This window comes from Acinonyx jubatus, chromosome C1 (assembly GCF_027475565.1).
Source record: "Acinonyx jubatus isolate Ajub_Pintada_27869175 chromosome C1, VMU_Ajub_asm_v1.0, whole genome shotgun sequence".
Taxonomy (NCBI): domain Eukaryota; kingdom Metazoa; phylum Chordata; class Mammalia; order Carnivora; family Felidae; genus Acinonyx; species Acinonyx jubatus.
This window is the reverse complement of record NC_069381.1, coordinates 54,752,579-54,772,805: the sequence shown is the minus strand read 5'-3', so window position 1 is coordinate 54,772,805 and position 20,227 is coordinate 54,752,579. Positions and strand designations below refer to the sequence as shown.

Here is a 20,227-nt window from a genome sequence, read left to right as displayed (position 1 = left end):
AATTCTGGATTTTTAAAGAAAGACTTGTCTTGAATTCTATTACATTGCCCCAGATTAATGTCAGGATTTATTTCAAATTTTAGACCAATAGACTGCCAAAAGAAGTCCACCTAGAAAACCAAGTAAGGCAGTTTCTTTATGTACTTATAAGAGATAGCCTGAATATGTCATAGTTGGTCTTTCACTGGCATTGTGGACAGGCATAATGCTATATAATTTTTCTAGGCATCAGAAATGTAGAGGAGAGCCCAGACAAAAGAAATAGTAAGATGTAGAATCAATAGAACTTCTATCGTACCTTGATGGTAGTGTGGACACTGTTCTTACCTCATTTATTCTGTGTAAACACTCAGTGTGTTCAGTGCAGTTTTATAGATGAGAAGCCCATCTCGGTGGGGTTAGATAACTTGCCCAAGGTCACACAGGTAAGTGGCTCAAACTGGATTTAAACTCTAGCGGTTCGATTTCAGACTTGTGCTCTTTATCACTCATGCAACTGGATGAATGTTGGATGGCAAATTTATCACTACCCCATTCTGAATGTAGAATGGCTTGCAGCTTTCGGGCTTGGTTACTAAGTGCATTATGACATTTTGTACTTAGGTAGAGAATATATGATGAAACACAGATTGGGGTAGAGAAGGGGATTACAGTGATAAGGTCTGAGTTTCATTTTGGATATATTAAGTTTTAGATGTCTGTGGGGCATTGAGGAGGGGGCATTCTTCTTCTAGGAAGCAACCCATTCTTGGCAGGAAGTCCTTTTTAGCTGTAACAGAATGATTGCTTAAGTAACAGAGCATAAGGCAGAACGTTTCTGTCCTCATATCAACAATGATATCCTGGTTATATGGGTTATATTGGATAAACTCAGTTCCTCTGTATCTGAAGATACAGTTCCTGGTAAGTTTTGTTAATTATAATTCAGGAGGCCAGTCTCCACCAGTGCTCTTAAGCCTCACTCCTACACTGAGTTGTGATGGCAGATACACTTCACACAGCTGATTCCTGTGAACACTAATGACAGAGATGCACTGCTCTAGCCCAGTGGGTCTCAAACATGGAGGGCTCCTTAAAACACAGAGTGCTGGACTGCACCTGCAGAGTTTTTGATTTAATATTTTTGATTCAGTAGGTCTGGGTGGGGCCTGACAATTTGTACATCTAATAAGTTTCCAGGTAATGCTGGTGCTGCTGGTCCAGGGACCATCCTTTGAGTCTCTGCTCTAGCTTATGTCCTGCTGATCTAGCTGCCCAACACCAACATCTGTTCATTCCAGTTTTCTTCCATAGTTTGCTGAATATCATAGTGCCTCTCAGCCCGGTGCTGTGATCACCTAATTGATGTAAACCTTCCCAGGTTTATTTGTAGCTGTGCTTTGCCTTCAGACTAGTAGTTTTCAACCCACGTGCACATTAGTATTACTTGGGGAGCTTTAAAATAATTGGATTCTACTTTAATTAGTTTGGAGTAGACCCCAGGCATTACTATTTTTAAGATTCCCCAAAAGATTCTTACATAAAACTAAGAATGAGAACTATTCAAATTCTTAGGGCTTTTTTTCTCAGTTACTCCCAGAGACATGTTTCCCATGTAACTATCAGTTCAGGATTTCAGCATTTTTCTGGGATAAATGGGAACCGATAAAATATTAAAGATATCTTTCAGCTAATCTGTGTATAGTCTCTAAGATTTCTCAATAAACACCAAATATACTCTTCTCTGCAACTTTTCATAAATGGACCTTTTACAAAAGAGTCATATTCATTTTAGCAAAATTCCCTTTTAAAAATTACCTGGAATAAAGATAAAGTGGGGCACCTGGATGGCTCAGTTGTTTGTGTGCAACTCTTGGTGTCAGCTCAGGTTATGATCCTGAGATTCATGGGATCAAGCACCCAGTGCTGACAGTGCAAGACCTCTGTGCTGACAGTGCAAGACCGCCTTTGGATTCTCTCTCTCCCTCTCTCTCTCTGCCCCTCCCCCAGTGGTGAGTGAGCACTCTCTCTCTTTCTCTCTCTCCTTTAAAAAAATAAAGGAAAGACAAAGTGATTTCTCTATTACTTAAGCATTTAGTGCTGCATTATCAGTTGAAAATGGCAATTTTACTACTTATAAAGTGGTAAGAAATAGAAAACAAGTTAGGAATAAGGAGGTTGATTAAGGGTATTTAAATTGTCACTGAAAGTTAGCTCAGTAAATAATTCAAAGCTACTGAAGTTACAAAAAATAATATTTTTCTTTTTTTTAACGTTTATTTATTTATTTTGAGAGAGAGAGCAAAAGCAGGGGAGGGGCAGAGAGAGAGGGAGAAAGAGAATCCCAAGCAGGATTCTCTCAGTGTGGAAGCTGATACAGGGTTCAAACTCAAAAATGGTGAGATCATGACCTGAGCCAAAATCAAGAGTTAGACATTTAACTGACAGAGCCATTTAGGCTCCCCAAAAATATTTCCCTTTAGATTAATAGATTAATAGGGGCTATTCATTAGAAGAATTATTGTCCTAAAAATAAATCTATAATGAGACCTGTCAAAAGAATATTCCTTTTAGAAATAGTTTTATGACAATAGGATAAACTTGCATACAGAAAAGATAGTTAAATATTAATGAAGGATTCTCTTGCAGTCTATAGTGAAATTTAATTGGCCACATTCCTTCTTCCTTTAGTTCAATATGCATGTCTTATACTCTGTGTGACATTAGACTAAGAGGATGAGGTTTATAGGCCAGTTGCCAGGTTTGTATCTTAGCTTTACTTACTACTAATTGTGACCTTGGACAAGTTACATAACCTTTTGTGTCTCAGTATCCTCATATTTACAGTGTGGATAATAATAGTATGTATTCCATAGGGTTGTTTTGCAAATTAAATGTATTGACATGTGTGAAGAGTTTAAAATTCCCCAACATACAATAGTCACTCAGAAAAAAACAAAACAAAAACAAAACCCAGCAATAAAAATATAAACTGTATTAAACATAAGGGAAGGGAAGGAAAAATAAGATAAAAACAGACAGGCAAACCATAAGAGACTCTTAAATACAGAGAACAAACCAAGGATTTCTGGAGGGGTATTGGGTGGGGGATGGGCACTTGTGATGAGCATTGGATGTTATATATTAATGATGAATCACTGGGTTCTACTCCCAAAACCAATACTGAAATAAATAAATAAATAAATAAATAAATAAGCTGTATTTTTGAAATATGCAATCATATATTCTAATCATTAAAAATAAGATAGTAAATGAGATACACAAGCCATGTTTACATATGGCAATAATTTCTAAAATCTTAGGTAAAGTATGACTTATGGGTAAGTAGGGTAGGGTGGCCTGGGAACAGGAAGGATAGAGAAGACGGAGGCTTTTATGTGAGTAGACGCAGAGATTCATGCCTCATTCCTGCTGCCCACACCATTTCTCAGTTATGTAAGCACAGGCTCCTTCAAGGCCCCAGGAGGATTCTGGGAAGGTAACAACATCAACTCCAGCTCTCTATGGGGAGAGGTTCACTACTAGGCTGAACACTGCCTCTTCTCTGTACCTGGAAGAGGACTCCTTATTATTGCTCATACCTAGAGGAGCCTGACATTCTAGAGCAGGGCCTCTTTACACTAACTGCCCACTTGAGAGTTTTTGGAAAATATGCTGAGCACTGCCTAGAGATCATGATTTAACTATGGGCAGGGGGGCGGGGGGGGGATGTCTGGACATTGGTGTTTTTTCAGAGCACCCTAGATGATTCTAGTATACATCTAAAAATTTAAGAAACATTTCTAGAGGCCTCTTCATTTGTCACTCCTTTTAATCAAGAGACCCTCTTATGACAGCTTGTTTGCCACTGATACTCTGCAAAAGAATCTTATCTGTCACTGACTGATATTACCTGAGTTTCAAATAGCCTCACCTTTATATGTGCTAAGGGAACTCACACTCATCGAAATGAGAGGTTGAAGAGAAATCCCTCATTTAAGGGGACTCATATGAAGGAGGGAGATAAAGACAATCAAAACAAGTGACTCATGATGAGGTAGATAATGGAAGAAACAGAAGAAAACTTAGGAGAATATATATCTTAAGGACAGAAATAATCAGGGAAAAGGGATTTAAAAATATTTCTGGATCAAAAATTGAGTAGGAAAATAAAAATAGAATACAGTTAAAAACAGTATTGACAGTCTAGAAGGTCAAATAGAAGCAATATCTTATGAAAATACAAAAAAAAAAAAAAGAAAATCAGATTGAAAAGAGATATATACTAAGATTTCAAGATATTCAACCTGGAAATATATACCTAATACATAAATCAGGAAAGTAAGAAACATAGTAAGGAAATAAAGAAATATTAGGGAAAAATGACCTTTTTTTGAAGACAGACTTGAATTTTCAGATCAAAAGGGTTACCAACTGCTAGACTTACAGTAAAATTGTTTAAGTCCAAAGGCAGAAAAATAATGGTTAATTACAAAGGAAAGGAAGTCAAATGAGTTTTATATGTCTCATCTGCATCTCTGAGGCTAGAAAACAATAAACAATTTTAAACTTTTGAACAGAATGGCAATCCAGGAATCCTCTATTTAGATGAATCATCATTTATATATGAGAACAAAAGAGAAATTTTTGGATATGAAAAGCTAGAAGGTAATCCATCTATATATTCTTTCTGAGACATTTACCTGGAGAAATATTTTATGCAAGTTAAAATCAAATATAATTAAAATAAAGATCCAAACTGGATGTCTTTATGACAAAAAAATGTAGTTAGAATTCTCCCATGGTACCAGAACGAAAGCTCTGGACCTTCATTTCACAGTGGCTGTTCTGTAAAAACATAAAACATTCCAAAGCAGGGAAGTTATCCATAACAGATTCCTATTTGGGAAGAGGCAGCTTTTGAAGCAATCCCCATACTTCCATCTGAGCTGTGTCCTGCTCTTGGGTTTCTTCCCTTTATGCACCAGTGCCATTTCATATCCATTCCATGGATGTGCAGTAACCTTCCTTTAACTCCAGCCCATGCAGCACAAAATCAAGGCCTTTACCTATATTCCTTTAACTCAACTGCAACAGGGTATAATTTTACAGGGGATTTTTCTAAATATAAGACCCTAAAAGAGGGAATGAAGGTGGATGAATTAAAAAAATTACAAGCAGCTCAAAACCAATACAACTTATAAAGAGAAGATTTATGATTTTATGCTAGTGAATTAAACCATCAAATTTATAATCCAAGTTTAATTCTTTATATTACATAAGAATCTAGTGCTAGGAACTCAATTTTTATTCTTAGGCTCTTAGCCTCCCATTTGTTCTTCCTGCTGCTGGGAAAAAAAATCTCCATGGATCTCTTATATTTCTGTACATCTTATGAGAAGAGGCACTGGTTACCTTGTTCCTAGCTTCTCAAGGATTTTTGTATAACAAATAGCCTTGAAAGAGGTAGTGCTTTTCTTTGAGCAAGAGCAGGTATGTTACTATTCATTATAAAAAATTTGGGTTCTGTAAGCTCAGGGTTCCACTCTTGTAACAACGCACTATGTGTGCAGAAGTCATCTGGCCCTCTGCTTGTTGCCCTGTGGAATAGAGGCTCAGAGAACTGATACAGAAAATGCTATTCCTATCATGGTGAGTAATAAACAGGCCTTTGTCTCTGACTCAGGAGTCTACTTCTTTGCGAGCATAGATCAAACTGTGGCAGCCTAACTCGTTAGCTTGTAAGTAATGTCAAATCTCAGACCTTTCACACCTACTTTTAGGGAAGAAGCTAGAATGACAGAAACTGTGACCACCCTCCTCTCCTTCCTTTGCAAAATGAGTGGTAAAATACATTAGGCTCATTATTCAATGAGTAGGAGAACACCCTTATCCAGGTCCCTGTGATCTTAAAAGAACTCTATTTCTATACCCCATTTATCTATCCCATAAGTCTATCTGCTTCTGGGCATCAGGATTTATATTTTAGTTATTAGTCAACTAAATCCTTAAAATTAATCCATATAATAAAGTTTTTAAGAAATAAAACAATATGACAAGAGGCTATATAAACCAGAAAGGAAAGTCAAGGTCAGTTGTGGACAGAGTTTGTGTATAATCAATCTTATAAACCAACCCAGTGAAGGATAAAACAAATGAACTGAAATTTGACCTCTTCTTATGTCCCAAACATTTTGCTAAGCAACTTCTGAACTTTATTTTACGTATTTCTTATACTAACCCTATAAGATAGCTATTACTGCATTTGGCCTGTGAAAGACAAATTCAGAGGAAATCAGTATTCTGCAGAACTTCACGTAGAGTCAAGATGCAAAGTAAGGTCCAACTCCAAAGTCCACACTCTCTAGTTCACCATAAGGAAATCCATATCCAAACATCTCTATATAGTCTTTGTAAATGTATTTGAAAAATACTTTAGTAAGATAAGGATAAAAAAATTACTCCTTAAGAAGACTATATAGCCAACTTCATCCTTAGGATGGAAGCCTTGACGCATTTCCATTTAAATTAGAACCAGAAGGATGCCCATTCTCACCAATAAACTGTACTATTCTAGAAGTGCTTGCCAGTGATATTAAACAAGAACATAATACAAAAATATAAATGTTTTGAAAGGAATAGATAAAATGTTTTATGAAGGTTAAATGAATGTTTACTGAAAAATCCAAAGAGAATACACTAAAATCTCATTGGAAATTATAAGATTATAAGGAAGTTTAGTCAAAATTTACCAGGAAAATTTGTACACTCAGCAGATGTTTATTACACATGTACTATGTGTCAGTCCCTATTCTAGGTGCTGGGAATACGAGTGAACAAAATCCTCACTCAGTTTATGTTTTAGGATAAGGTGGGGAGACAGATAATAAACTAAATGAACAAATGAATATTTAATGTCAATCCATTAGTGATAAATACTATGAAGAAAATGATAGTAAATTAAAGGAATTAAGACTGATAGGGGTTACTATTTTAAATAGAGAAAGGGGCAGGAAAAATCCTTTGTAGAGAAATGGAAATTGAGCAGAGTCTTACAAAATGCTCTCTTATAACTTAAGGGAGTAACCCTTGGCAATCACTGGGAAATATTACAGGCAGAAGGATGAGCAAGTACCAAGGTCCTCAAGTGGGAGCTTAAATTCCTTTCCTCAAACCAAACAGTTGGAAAATTCACTCTGCTTCCATGTAGAGGTGGGGCTTGGGGAGGTGCACAGAGAGGCCTGAAAGGACATTCAATCGAAGTTCCTCTACTTAGAAACATGAGAACTGGGGACAGTTTCTGTCTTGGAGTGAGGATTTTGAACTTTATTTGAGTCCAGTAGGAAACATTTGGAGGGAAATGGCAATCACATTTATATTTTACAGATGCCACCATGGTTGCATTAGGAATAGACTGTAGGGGATGAGTGATAGCAGAGAGAGCAGATAGAAGGCGAGAGACACATAGAAGTAGCTCAGATGGGAGATGAAGGTGTCTTGGACTAGGGTAGAAGTAACAAGAAATAAAGTAGTTTGATTTGGGACGTATTTCAAAGAAATATCCAGTGGGGTTTGCCAACAGATGGGAATGAGGAGTGAGAGAAAGAAATCAAAGATATTGTCAAGTTTTTGGCTTAAGCCTTTGGTTGAATGGAGATGGGGAAGCCTCAACAATTGGGAAGAAAGCAGAAGCAAAGATTTGGTTTTGAATGTGTTAAGTTTGAGATGCCTATGATATACCTAACTGCAGAAGTCATGTAGCAGTTGGATATATAAATCTGGAGCTCAGGGAAGAGTTTGAGGGCCTGGATTTATAAATCTCAGGGACATGAGCATATAGATAATACGTGAAGATGTGAGATTAGATATCAACTGAGGGTGAGTGTTAGAGGTCAGAAGACTGAGTCATGGATTACCCCAGCATTTAGAGGTCAGAAATATCATGAATTATGTAATATTATTAACTTTATTACATACTATCAGTAGTCAAAGAATTTAGTGGAGAAAATTTCCTGTATGGTAAATAAATGCTGTGATCCTATCTAGTATATTATTTTGGTATCTGAGGTGACCCTAACTCTGGGTCCCACCACTTTGACTCAGGTCTGACAATGTCTCCAATATCTCATTTAATGAATTTCCAGCATATTTTTTAAAGGGTTAATCAGCTTGTGAACTATAGTTTCCTAGAGTGCCCTCAATCCTATGACAACAGTAGCTTACTATCTGTCTCTACTTCAAGTGATTATCACGAATACTTTCATCTCTGGCTTAGTACCAACATTTTACACTTTGTACTATAATAGTACTAATACAACAACATTCAATCTGCATTTTACCACATTTCTCAAAATTTATTTTTTAGATTAGTTTTGTAGATTTTTCTGATTACTTTAACTTAGATTAATTTTATTTTTTCTAGATACGTCTCCTTTAAAAATGAGCCTGAACCTACAAAGAGTGATTTTGAAACATTAAATTTAAGACCACACTTTGTACCAACAAATATAAAAGATCAAGAAAGCAAGTCAATAGGTAATGCTCTGCGTACCATATTTACTTCTCCTTTAACTTATTAATGAGTGGTTTTGTTTGTATTATATACTTTATTATTTATTAATGTATATCTTAAAAGCTCTTGACCATTGGATGTCTCTGTGGAAAGAATTTTCTTGAACGTATATGGTGTATAACTGCAGTGTGAAAGATTTCAGTGAACTATAAAGAATTTCCTAAGCAGTAGAGACGTTAAATATCAGAATGGACAATTTATGCAGTTCAAAAATTAAGAATATATTTTTATGTTTATTTATTTTTCTTGAAAGAAAGCTTCTGAGTTTCCTTTCAGCTCTACCCTAAGAGTTTCCTTATTGTTAAAAAAAAAAGAAATCAATCAAGTATGGACATCTTGCTTAATAAAAACCTATTTACAGAAAGTGTAAAGGAACTTATTTTCTTAGAACATTAAGGAATCTGTAAGCTAGGAACAAGCACTTATAATATTGTAAGAAAGTTGAATAAAAATTTACCAGGAAAATTTGTGCACCCAATAGATATTTATTACAAACGTACTATGTGTCAGTCTCTACTCTAGGTGCTGGGAATACAAGAGTGAAAAAAATCTGCCCTCAATTTATGTTTTAGGATAAGGTGGGGAGACAGGTAATAAACTAAATGAACAAATGAATATTTAATGTAAACCCATTAAATTCTCCACATCTTCAGAGAATTTGAGTGTTTTGTGTTGCCTTTTTTTTCTTTCTCTGGAATTATCAAAAAACATTTGATTGCATCATTCTCATCGATCCCTTTGGGTAAGGCTCCTTGACTCCACATTGCCCCATACTGCCTCATTACTCTGATACTCTTCATCTGTCTCTACTTCCTCTTTTGTTCAAACTTCAGACAACTACAGTCTGGATTCCGCCTCCACTATCCTACTGAAGCTGCACTGATCAAGAATACCAATGATCTCCATTGCTAAATCCAAATAATATTTTCTGTTTTTATTTTCTTCCACATTTTAATAACAAGTATAGTTGGTCAATCATTCCTTCCTTCTTAAAATTTTCCTCTTAGGGGTTTGGGAACCCATATCTCTTGTTTTCCTGCTATTTTACTCCTCAGTCTCTCTTCTTAATTTATTTTCTCCATCATTAAAATACTGTACACCTTTTGGGATGAGCACTGGGTGTTGTATGGAAACTAATTTGACAATAAATTTCATATAATAAAAAATAATCATAATAAAATAAAATACTGTACACCTGATCCTTAAACAACAGGGTGGTTAGGGGCACTGACTCTAGTGCACAGTCAAAAATCCACATATAACTTGTGATTCCCCTAAACTTAACAGCTATTAGCCTATTGTTGACCAGAAACCATTACAATAACATAAACACATATTTTGTATTTATATGTATTATATACTATATTATTATAATAAAGTAAGCTAAAGAAAAATGTTATTAAGAGAAACAAAAGGATGAGAAAATACATTTACAGTATTTTACTATCAAAAGAATCCATATGTAAGTGGATTCATGCAGTTCAAACCTATGTTATTCAGGGATCAACTGTGTATCACAACTTATCTATTCTACTGTTGAAATTTTAAGCAGTGTCAAATTTTGCTTTATAGATTTTTAATATAGTTTAGGCCATGTTATCAGTTACATAAATATTTTGAATTATGTTTCTAGTGAATTGAACCCTTTTTCATTATGAAGTAATTGTCTTACTATTTAATATTGCTGTAGTTGCCCAGCTTTCTTTTGGCTACCATTGCATGGTATATCTTTTTCCATCATTTTATTACCTTCTTGTAACATTGTAATCTATATTTATCTCTCATAAACATCATACTATTAAATTAAAAATCTACTATCATACTCTTTGTCTTTGAAATGGAGCATTTAGTCCATTTATACTTAATGCAATTACTAATATCTTTGGATTTAATTTTGCCATTTTATTTTTTTGTTCTTTCATTTGCCCTGTTGATTTTATACTTCTTTTTCTGTCCTCTCATGTTTTCTTTAGAATTGAGTTTTTGAAGTTTCACTTTTCCCCTTTATCAATTTGGAAGTTATGTACTACTCTATTTCTATTCTTTAAATAACTCTAGAAATTACAACATGTAACCTTTCAAAATCTATTATTATCCTCATTCTGGACAATAAAAGAATTTTGGAACACTTAAATTATTTTACTGATGTCTGACTTTTATGTTATTGTTAAAATCCAAAGTCTTATTTAAATAGTATCTAAATCAGATATAGGTGAGACTCAAGGAATGATTCAGCCTGATGCAAATTTCCTCTCTACCTGTGAACCTCTAGAACCAAACAGTATATGTGCTTGCAAACTGCAAAGGTCAGACAGGCACAGGATAGGCATTTTTATTCCAAAATGGAGAAATAAAAGGAAACAAGGGGTGATAGGTCCTGAGCAAGTCAAAAATTTAGCAAGGTAAACTTCCTAAGATTTTAAGACTCAAGAATAATTCTCTCTGGCTGCATATTCTTCTGGAACCACTTGGGCAGATGTCCTGCCTCTATAGCATGCCAGGTAGGGGTCATGACTCCAAGACTCTGGGATGCCCTACCCCAAAGGCATTGAGCGGAGGCTCTTTGGCCTGTTGAAACTGAGACATTAGTAACCCCGTTTGAAACTGAGGAGGCAGCTCTGATGATTTTTGAATTGCCTTCAGGGTCATTCTTTCCCTGTCTTGAAGAATAGCACATATTTGCAGTGAATAGCTCTGTGGTCCTATCCTGTAAAACCCAAGAAGTCCAACAGATTTCATTCATTTATGTCTCATCTCCATCCCCTTCAGTTCAAACTGGCAGTGTCACTGTTGGGATATCTATTTAGGTGTGTGATTCACACCCATACCAATCTCCTTATCAAATAGTCATTCTACCACACCCTTAGTGTTCTTTTTCAAACATGGACATGCTGAAAATTTTCTTATTTTTCGTAATGTGGACAGGCTGAAAAATTTCCAAATCCTTAAGTTCTGATTTATTTTTGCTTAACAGTTCAGTCTTCCAATTCGTTTTTCTCTTTTTGAATTTTACTACAAGCAGTCAGGAGGAACCAAGCCACTCCTTCAATGCTTGCTTAGAAATTTGAGCTAAATATCCAGTTTCATTGCTCACAAGTTCTACCTTTTCCAAAACAGTAGAACACAAACACAGTTCAGGCAAGTTCCTTGTCACTTGATAACAAGGATAACCTTTTCTTCATTGTTCAATAATATGTGCCTAATTTCTATGAGACCTCATTGAGAATGGCTTTTACCATCCATAGATCTACCAACATTTCTGTACTTGATTATGTATTCTTTTTAAAAAAATTTTTAATGTTTATTTATTTTTGAGAGAGAGAGAAAGCAGAGTGTGAGCAGGGGCAGGGAGGGGCAGAGAGAGAGAGGGAGACATAGAACTCAAAGCAGGCTCCAGGCTCTGAGCTGTCAGCACAGAGCCCGACACGGGGCTCAAACTCACAAACCGTGAGATCATGACCTGAGCTGAATTCAGACGCTCAACCGACTGAGCCACCCAGGTGCCCCTCTATGTATTCTTTGAGACGGTAAAAGAATCTTAGGGAACTCGCACCAGAATCTTCTTTAAATTCCCTTCATGGAACTACTGGGTTTTTCTCCTATGCATCTCAAAGCTCTTCTAGCCTCTGGCCATTTCCCAGTTCCAAAGCCACTTCCCCATTTTTAGTTATTTGTTATAGCAGCACCTCACTTCTCAGTGCCAATTTCTCTATTAGTGAGTTCAGGCTGCTATAATAAACTACTATAGGTTGAGCGGTTTAAACAACAAATATTTATTTATCACAGGTCTGGAGGCTGGAAGTCTGAGATCAGGGTGCTAGTATGGTCAGGTTCTGGTTAGAGCCCTCTTCCTGGTTTGCAGACAGCTGTCCTCTTGCCTGATTCCTTACATGGTGGAGAGAGAGATTCTCTGTCATGTTTTTTCTTATAAGGACATTAATCCCATCACAGGGGTCTTCACTTTCATTACCTCATATAAACTTAAGTACGTCCCAAAGGCCTCACCTCCAGATATCATCACATTGAGGATTAGTGCTTCAACATATAAATTTTGGGGGGAACAGATTCACTCCATAGCAATGAACCTATCTAAAATATACCTCACTCTGTTGTTCTCCCTCACCAAAATCTATTTCTGTCACAGCAGGTATCTTAATTTATAATTATTCACTTCTTTGTCTCACTTGTTTATTATCTGTATTACCCACTAAAGTATATGTATCACTGGGCACAGGAATCACAATTACAGTGTCTAACACCAGTGCTGGCATGTAGTAGGTGATCAGTAAGTAACTGTTGGGGTGCCTGAGTGGCTTAGTCGGTTAAGTGTCCAACTTCAGCTCAGGTCATGATCTCACAGTTTGTGAGTTTGAGCCCTGTGTCGGGCTCTGTGCTCACAGCTTCGAGCTTTGGATTCTGTCTCCCTCTCTCTGCTCCTCCCCCACTCACACTCTCTCTCTCTGTCACTCAAAAATGAATAAACATTAAAAAAAATTAAAAATAAATAAATAACTATTGACTGAATGAATGCCAGATACTATTAAATTAGTTACATCTATTATTTCATTTCCTCCTCACAGCATTCCTCTAAGATAGTACTATTATTTCCCCTTAACAGATCAGAAAACTAAGCCTCATGGAAGTTAAATAACTTATGTAAGGGTATATGACTTACAGACAAAAAAGTAGGCTTTGGTCCCAGACTATCTAAATCCAAAGTCTGTATGCTTGAACTAACACCATACCTACCTTAAGAAAATCCATTAAAGGATAACCCAGGTTAATAAATAATTAGAGCTGAGATGGGGTTCAGGTTGAGGGGAATATTTCTCTTTTCAAAGGAATTAATGAAAAGATTCCTTTAATTATGATTCCATTTTGTTTAGAAATCCATTTTTTTCCAAGAACATACCACTTTGTTGTGTGTTCTGAGGTCATAGCTCTGACCTCCATAGTTTCTGATAAGTAGTCAGGAGTTAATAATCAAAAGTTATAAATTCTGTTAATGGAATTGGCTTTTTTAAAAAATTTTTTTATTACATTTCTTTATTTTTGAGAGGCAGAGAATGAGTGGGGGAGGGGCAGAGAAAGAGGGAGACACAGAATCCGAAGCAGGCTCTAGGCTCTGAGCTGTCAGCACAGAGCCCCACATGGGGCTCAAACTCATGAACTGTGAGATCATGACCTGAGCCGAAGTTGGACGCTTAACTGACTGAGCCACCCAGGCGCCCCTAATAGAATTGGCTTTTAAAGCAAATTACTCTAGAATATATTTAGCTCTGAAAATGTAATGCATATGTAAGCATCTAAGTTTATCAAATTACATTTCTAAAGTTGACTAGAAGTAGAAAAAATATTTTATTGATAGTTAAATTAGAAGTAGCCTAATAGTATAGAAATATCATTTATGTTTCGATTTGTTTCTTTAGAGCCAATGAAAGAACATCTGAATTCAAGATCTTTTAGACCTTTTCTTTATCTTAAGGCTACAGCTGAGGTAGGTTTAATTTGTGTACCTAACAATTACTTTGTAGAAATTCAGATTGGCACTAACAATTTTGTATATACTTCTATGAATCCCAAATTCACATTTATTTTAGGATTCAAAGTGTAAAATTTTAAAGTGATTTCATCTTTGATATTATGTAAAACTTTATGTGAAAGGATAATACAGAAAATAATATATTATTTTTTCTTGACAGTCCATATAGCAGAAATTAGTTGAATATGATAAGGACTAACAGTTATCATAAAGTTAGTTAAAACAGGACATCATAAAAAAATACATGCATGACTTAAATATTTTATTTTAATTTAAAATATGAAAATATGCATCCATTTGTAATCTTTTGAGGTATAGCCAAGACCATTTCTTTTTAGCATACTATAGTTATTTATATAATTACAGTCACAATTACTATAAACAAGCTTGGGACCAGCAGTATTGATTCTTTTTTTAAATTGCAGCATAATTGTAGTATTGAAGTATAACACACATGTTACATTAGTTTTAGGTGTACAACATAGTGATTTGACAACAATATTGACTCTTGATAACCTTTTGAGCAGAGAGGTTCATGGGCATCCAGAAAAGTAGTTGACTAGCCTTGAACACTGAGCATGCCTTGGCTATTGTTCATTAGGTTTTATCTAGGAAACTAGGGAGAGAAGTTAACCAGAGAATCAGCAAAGGAAAGTCATTTAAGAGAGTCTCTTAGATATTAATTTATTATTAACCCTGATTACTGCTAATATGGAAAATGAAGCATGAAGAAATACATACTTTGGAACATAATTAATGACATTATAATTTTTATTGCATATTCCCCTTTTATAATTTTTAAGAAAATTTACAGGATCCACTGTCCAGAATATTAGTATTATCCTCAACTACATCTTTTATTTAGGTTCATGTTAAATAAATACCTTTCAAGAAATACATATTGTAGCATCACAAGTTTACTCATAATAATAAATTTACTAGTATCTTATATAAAATATGCAACATTTTAATTTTTAAAAAATAAGTTAAAATATACATATGAATTTTTAAAAAATTAAATAATTCAGAAAGTCTAATAGGGATACAAAGCACTTCCATCCCATTCTTCTTGTTCTAATTTCCTCTTTTCAAAGGGAACCATATTTAACTTTTGGGGGGGGGTTTAATTCCCTTTATGATTAACTCCGTAATTTTAAAGAATGAGCTTCTACTACTACTTTTTTGCTTTTCAACTTTAAATATTATATAGTCAGTAAAATATATTTGAATTAGCTTATTTATATTGCTGTACATTTCATCTCTCCCCGTTTTTTTTCTTCTGGATCTTTGATAGTTACTTTTTTGTTTCCTCAGTTGTTAACTTTTGTACCTATAAATAACATATCTAAATATGTTTTCTTTTATATTAACTTTAAGCACTACCTCCTGATTCCCCTGTTTGTAAAATGAAGAACTTAGCAGCCCTATCCTTTTCTCCCATTCTCCTTCACACCTTCTTCCCCAAGTCAGGTATATCTTTACTTTTGCATTGTTGACATCAATGATTACATTCAGTCTTGCAACTCTGATTAAGCCCTCATGTTTTGTCTATAGGTTAATTCTAAAACTCAAGGCTATAAATAGTATCTTGTTATGATGACACTGTACATATTCATTGTAATGAATGTGCAACAAAGTAATGTGCTAGGATTACAATTCTTCTCAATGGGTAAAATGCACAAGCAAAAGGCTTTCTTTTCTTATTCTCCACCAGTTACTCAAAAATAATGCCATGTGTTAGTTTGCCTCATATTGAAACCTTTACTGTCACGTATACACTTTTGTGTTTTTTTCCGAAGATTCAATTTGCCTTTTTTTTTCTTGTGGGAGGATGATAATAATAGCAAACATCTATATAGTATTTACAGTACTTTTGTAGTATAAATATACATATATATGTATATATATAAATTTACATCCCTAACAACCCAAGGAAGTACTATTTTTATTCCTATTTTATAGATAAGAAAAAAGAGGTACAAAGAAGATATAAGTAATTTGGCCGAGATCAAATTATAGATGGCAGAGCTAGGAAGAACCTAACAGTCTGATACATGCTCTATGCCTGTAAGATATGCAGTCTCCAAAAAAGAAATATACAATTTTATCATTATATGTGAATATAGTCAAGCTTTCTTACTCATTATCTCTATTGAGTAGAATCCATTCTAATCTTCTTGGAGGAATTGTTCAAGGATCCCAGTGACTTTTTGTTCTAAATTTGACCTATTTTAAGCCTGTTCTGCAGTTGTCACTGGGTCATTCCATTCCTGGTTTAGTTGCTAGATTTTAGTACTCCATGTTTTGTTATTTCTTCTGGGATTTCATCTTTATTTTCCTATAATATATCTTCAAGGAACATCCCTAGAAGTGGTTCATAGATGTCTGGGTGTATATTTATTTTTCCCATTATATGATTGATAATTTAGCTGAGTACAATTATATCTTAATTTCATTTTTTTCCCTAAACTTTGATGACATTGCTAGACTGTCTTATGCCATTCAGTATTGTTAAGGAAAGGTTCTCAGTCTTTTGTAAGTTGATTTTATTTAATTTTTCCCCTTGGAACTTTTAGGATCTTCTCTTTATCAATATTGTTTTCACATGTCTTGAGGATATGCCCAAGGGTGGTAATTTTACTTCAATTCATTCTGTTCAGTGTTCTGTGGACCCCACCCTAAAGCAAATGTCTTTCTTTAGATCTTAAAAAATATCTCTGTTATTTCTTTTCCAATTTCTTTCCACTATTTTCTGTGTTCTTTAATGGTCAGATATTAGATTTCTTGGGTTGATTCTCTATATTGCTATTCTCTACTTTTTGTTTCTGAAAATTTACCTTTTATTCTAGTCCTTTGATTGCATTTTGGTTCAGTAATGATATTTTAAGTTTCTTTCTTGTCCTTAGTTGTTGTTGTTTTTCTTTTTGCAGACTCCTGTTACATGTGTTCTCAACATTTTCTGAGGATGTTAGAGTTCATTTCTTTTAACTTATTTTCTGTTTCTTGAATTATCTCTTTTTTTTTCTGGTGTCAGTATTCCTTTTGTTTAACATGATAGATATTTTTGAAGTTACTGATTTTTATCATACCTAATAAATCTTCATTTGTTCATATTTAAGAGTAAAGATATAAGTTAATTTTTCTATGAAACTGTCATTAATTTTATAAATAAGTATCTCTCCAGAGTGGAGAGTCAGCTGTTCTGTGTATACATCAGAGTTCTCAACCAGCTAGCTTTACTTTAGCATAAGAGGGCAGAGAGAAGGTAATTTGACTGGTAGCCTTTCTTCCAAATGCTAGCATGAAGAGAGTTTCACTCCAGAGAACCAAACATTAGCAGTAAGTTTATTAAGAGAAGGGCACTTATTTTAGCCTGAGATTAATTAAATACAATTTTCTATAACTGTATGTGGGAGAGGGTAACTGGGAAATGGGAGGGGTGGCAGTTGGTTCAGAAAGTCCAAAGAATTGCAGTTAACCTGTCTCTTTACAACTTTTGTTTTCATCCTCACCCTAAATATCTGCCAGCTCTATGCCTGGAGTTTCATCAGAAAAATGTAGTTATTTTAATACCTGCAAGATTTTAAATATAATTGATAAATTCAACAGCCATCATTGATAAAACTACAAAAAATACTTGCTGTATGATAAAGAATATCAACATAATTTTGTTTTTAAAAAATTTAAAGTTTATTTACTTATTTTGAGAGAGAGAGAGAGCAAGGTTGGCAAGGGGCAGAGAGGTGGAAAGAGAATCCCAAGCAGGCTCTGCACTGGCAGCTTGGAGCCTGATACAGGGCTCAAACTCATGAACTGTGAGATCATGACCCAAGCCCAAACCAAGAGTTGGATGCTTAACTGACTGAGCCACCCAGGCACCCCCCAGCATAATTTTAAAAATTATACGTTAAAATAGCCAACTTCATAATTAATGACAATACACTAGTCTATGGCATGGCAAGAGTGACACTTATTGCCACTATTATTTATAGATGTTTAGGAAGTATTAAACAATGCAATAGGAAAAGACAATAGAGGTAGTAAAAACTCTGGAGAAATCTGATTCAGTACGGCTGAGTAAACCCTATTACACCCACCCTGTCTCAGACAATAAATGTAAACTCTAGACAAGATACTCAGAAAACACACACACGCGCGCGCGCACGCACGCACCCACATATTATCTGAAGACCCTAGAGAGTAAGAAACCAGAAGCATGTTACAACAAAAAGCATAGAAACTTGGAATAACTTACTTACACAGGGCTATTTTTATGACTTTTAGCTTGAAAGGTAGATGAAGCTGGCACTGCATGGGGCATCGAAACCTCCGATAGGAAACATGTTTTTCCTGGCCAGGAGAACTAGAGGGCAATGTTCAGGGCAGCCCAAGCTTCTGGAAAGTGAGTGGAGAGTAATAGAAAGAAGAAAGTCAAAGATGGCAGCCCCATCTTCCATGTATAAACCCTATCCAAGTATCTCATTGCCCCCTGAACCATGCATGTTTAGGGAGACTGCAAGCAGCCCAGCTAAGGATAAAACAAGTGGACTGAAATGTGAGCTGCTGCTCCAGAGACAGTTTGTATTTTGAACCCGACTAAGTTAATTGCTAAAATAAAAGCATCAATAATCTTTCTAGTGACATAATGGATTCACCAAAGTCTCTCTCCACACTAGAGCCAATCTGAGACCCTAACCTGGGAAAAGTTGGATCTTTTTTTCCAGTTCTCTCATTCTACCCAGAGGTATTCTGCTATATCTACTCAATGAATGAGTCAAGTTTCTTTTTCAACTAAGAGGGCTTCCCCCCCCCCTCAGTATTTGAAGTTTAGATTTTCCCTGCATTTGGATAAATAAATTTTATATGAGTATAATAGCTAAGCTTTTGAGGCAAAGAAAATAGAATTTAGTAAAAAGTGTGAACGTAGTCCAAGTTTTAAATTTCTGTAGATTTGTTTCTTCCTCATAAAGTGGTACTAACATCCATCTTATAGGGTTTTGTTTTTGAGGATTAAATAAATACTATATTTGGAAGTATTTAAAGAACTAGATGGGGGTGGGGGGGGTGCCTGAGTGGCTCAGTAGGTTAAGCATCTGACTTTGGCTCAGGTCATGATCTTGTGGTCCATGAGTTCAAGCCCTGTGTCAGGCTCTTTGCTGCCAACTGGAGCCTGGAGCCTGCTTCAGATTCTGTGTCTCCCTCTCTTTGCCCCTCGCTCATGCGGACTCTGTCTGTCTCTCTCTCAAATATAAATTGACATTTAAAATAATTTAAAGAACTATACAGCTGTTAGTTATTATAATTATATATTCCAAGTGTGAATAATCAGATTTAAATTATTTATCAATATACATAGAAAGAAATAATTTCTGAGATAGTTTTCCAGTTTTCCTAATGTTCAGGTAAAAAAAAAATTCTAAGCCTTTGCATGATCTTATTCACAGAATAAACAAGAGCATAGAAGAACATTGGGTTCTACAACCGTTTCTCCTATACCCACGATTCAATCTAAGGCTTATAAGAAGGAAAAAGACTCTGCTTTATTTGCAGGTATACACATTGTGTGTTTATATTGAAATTGCTGAAAATTAACTGTATCTAACTTTTAAAAGCATTAAGAAAATCTTTAAAGAATATCGTATCTGATCTTATCACCACATTATTTCCCTACTTAATAACTGAATGATATCTATTACAAAAATGGTAAAATTTAGATTGCTTATTATGGTATACAAGATTTTTCTAGCCTTCTATCTTGTCTCTTTCTCCTTACTGATTCTAGTCACTGTGAACAGTCTGTTCCAAATACAGTGTAATACGATTCATTCTGGCCTCTATAACTCAGAACTGACTTTTCCACCTGATAGATTCTTACTCATCTTTAATATTTAGGAGACATACAGCTTTAATTAAAATAAAATCTGACTATATATTGTTTAAACAATAAAGATGTTTATATCTCAAATAAGAAGTCTATCAGTAAGTCAGTTCCAGGCATGGTTAATTCAGAATCTTGATGAGATATACCTGGTCCCTCCATCTTTTCTCAAGTTTCTTAGTAAGTAGCCTGTCCTCCTAGTTTTGCTGTACAATATGGTGACTGCTATTCAAGATAACTTGTATGGCTAACAACA

The 20,227-nt window shown here is 35.1% G+C and overlaps 1 protein-coding gene across 1 annotated transcript in view; it reads left to right on the top strand.

Moving 5' to 3' along the window:
• CC1H1orf141 (chromosome C1 C1orf141 homolog) overlaps positions 1-20,227 on the top strand; it is a 43,602-nt gene that overhangs the window by 10,937 nt on the left and 12,438 nt on the right. Inside the window, exons 4-6 of the mRNA XM_027058908.2 lie at positions 8,402-8,514; positions 13,981-14,048; positions 19,538-19,643. Of these exons, the coding sequence (XP_026914709.2) occupies positions 8,402-8,514; positions 13,981-14,048; positions 19,538-19,643 (287 nt within the window). The remainder of the gene's footprint in view (positions 1-8,401; positions 8,515-13,980; positions 14,049-19,537; positions 19,644-20,227) is intronic.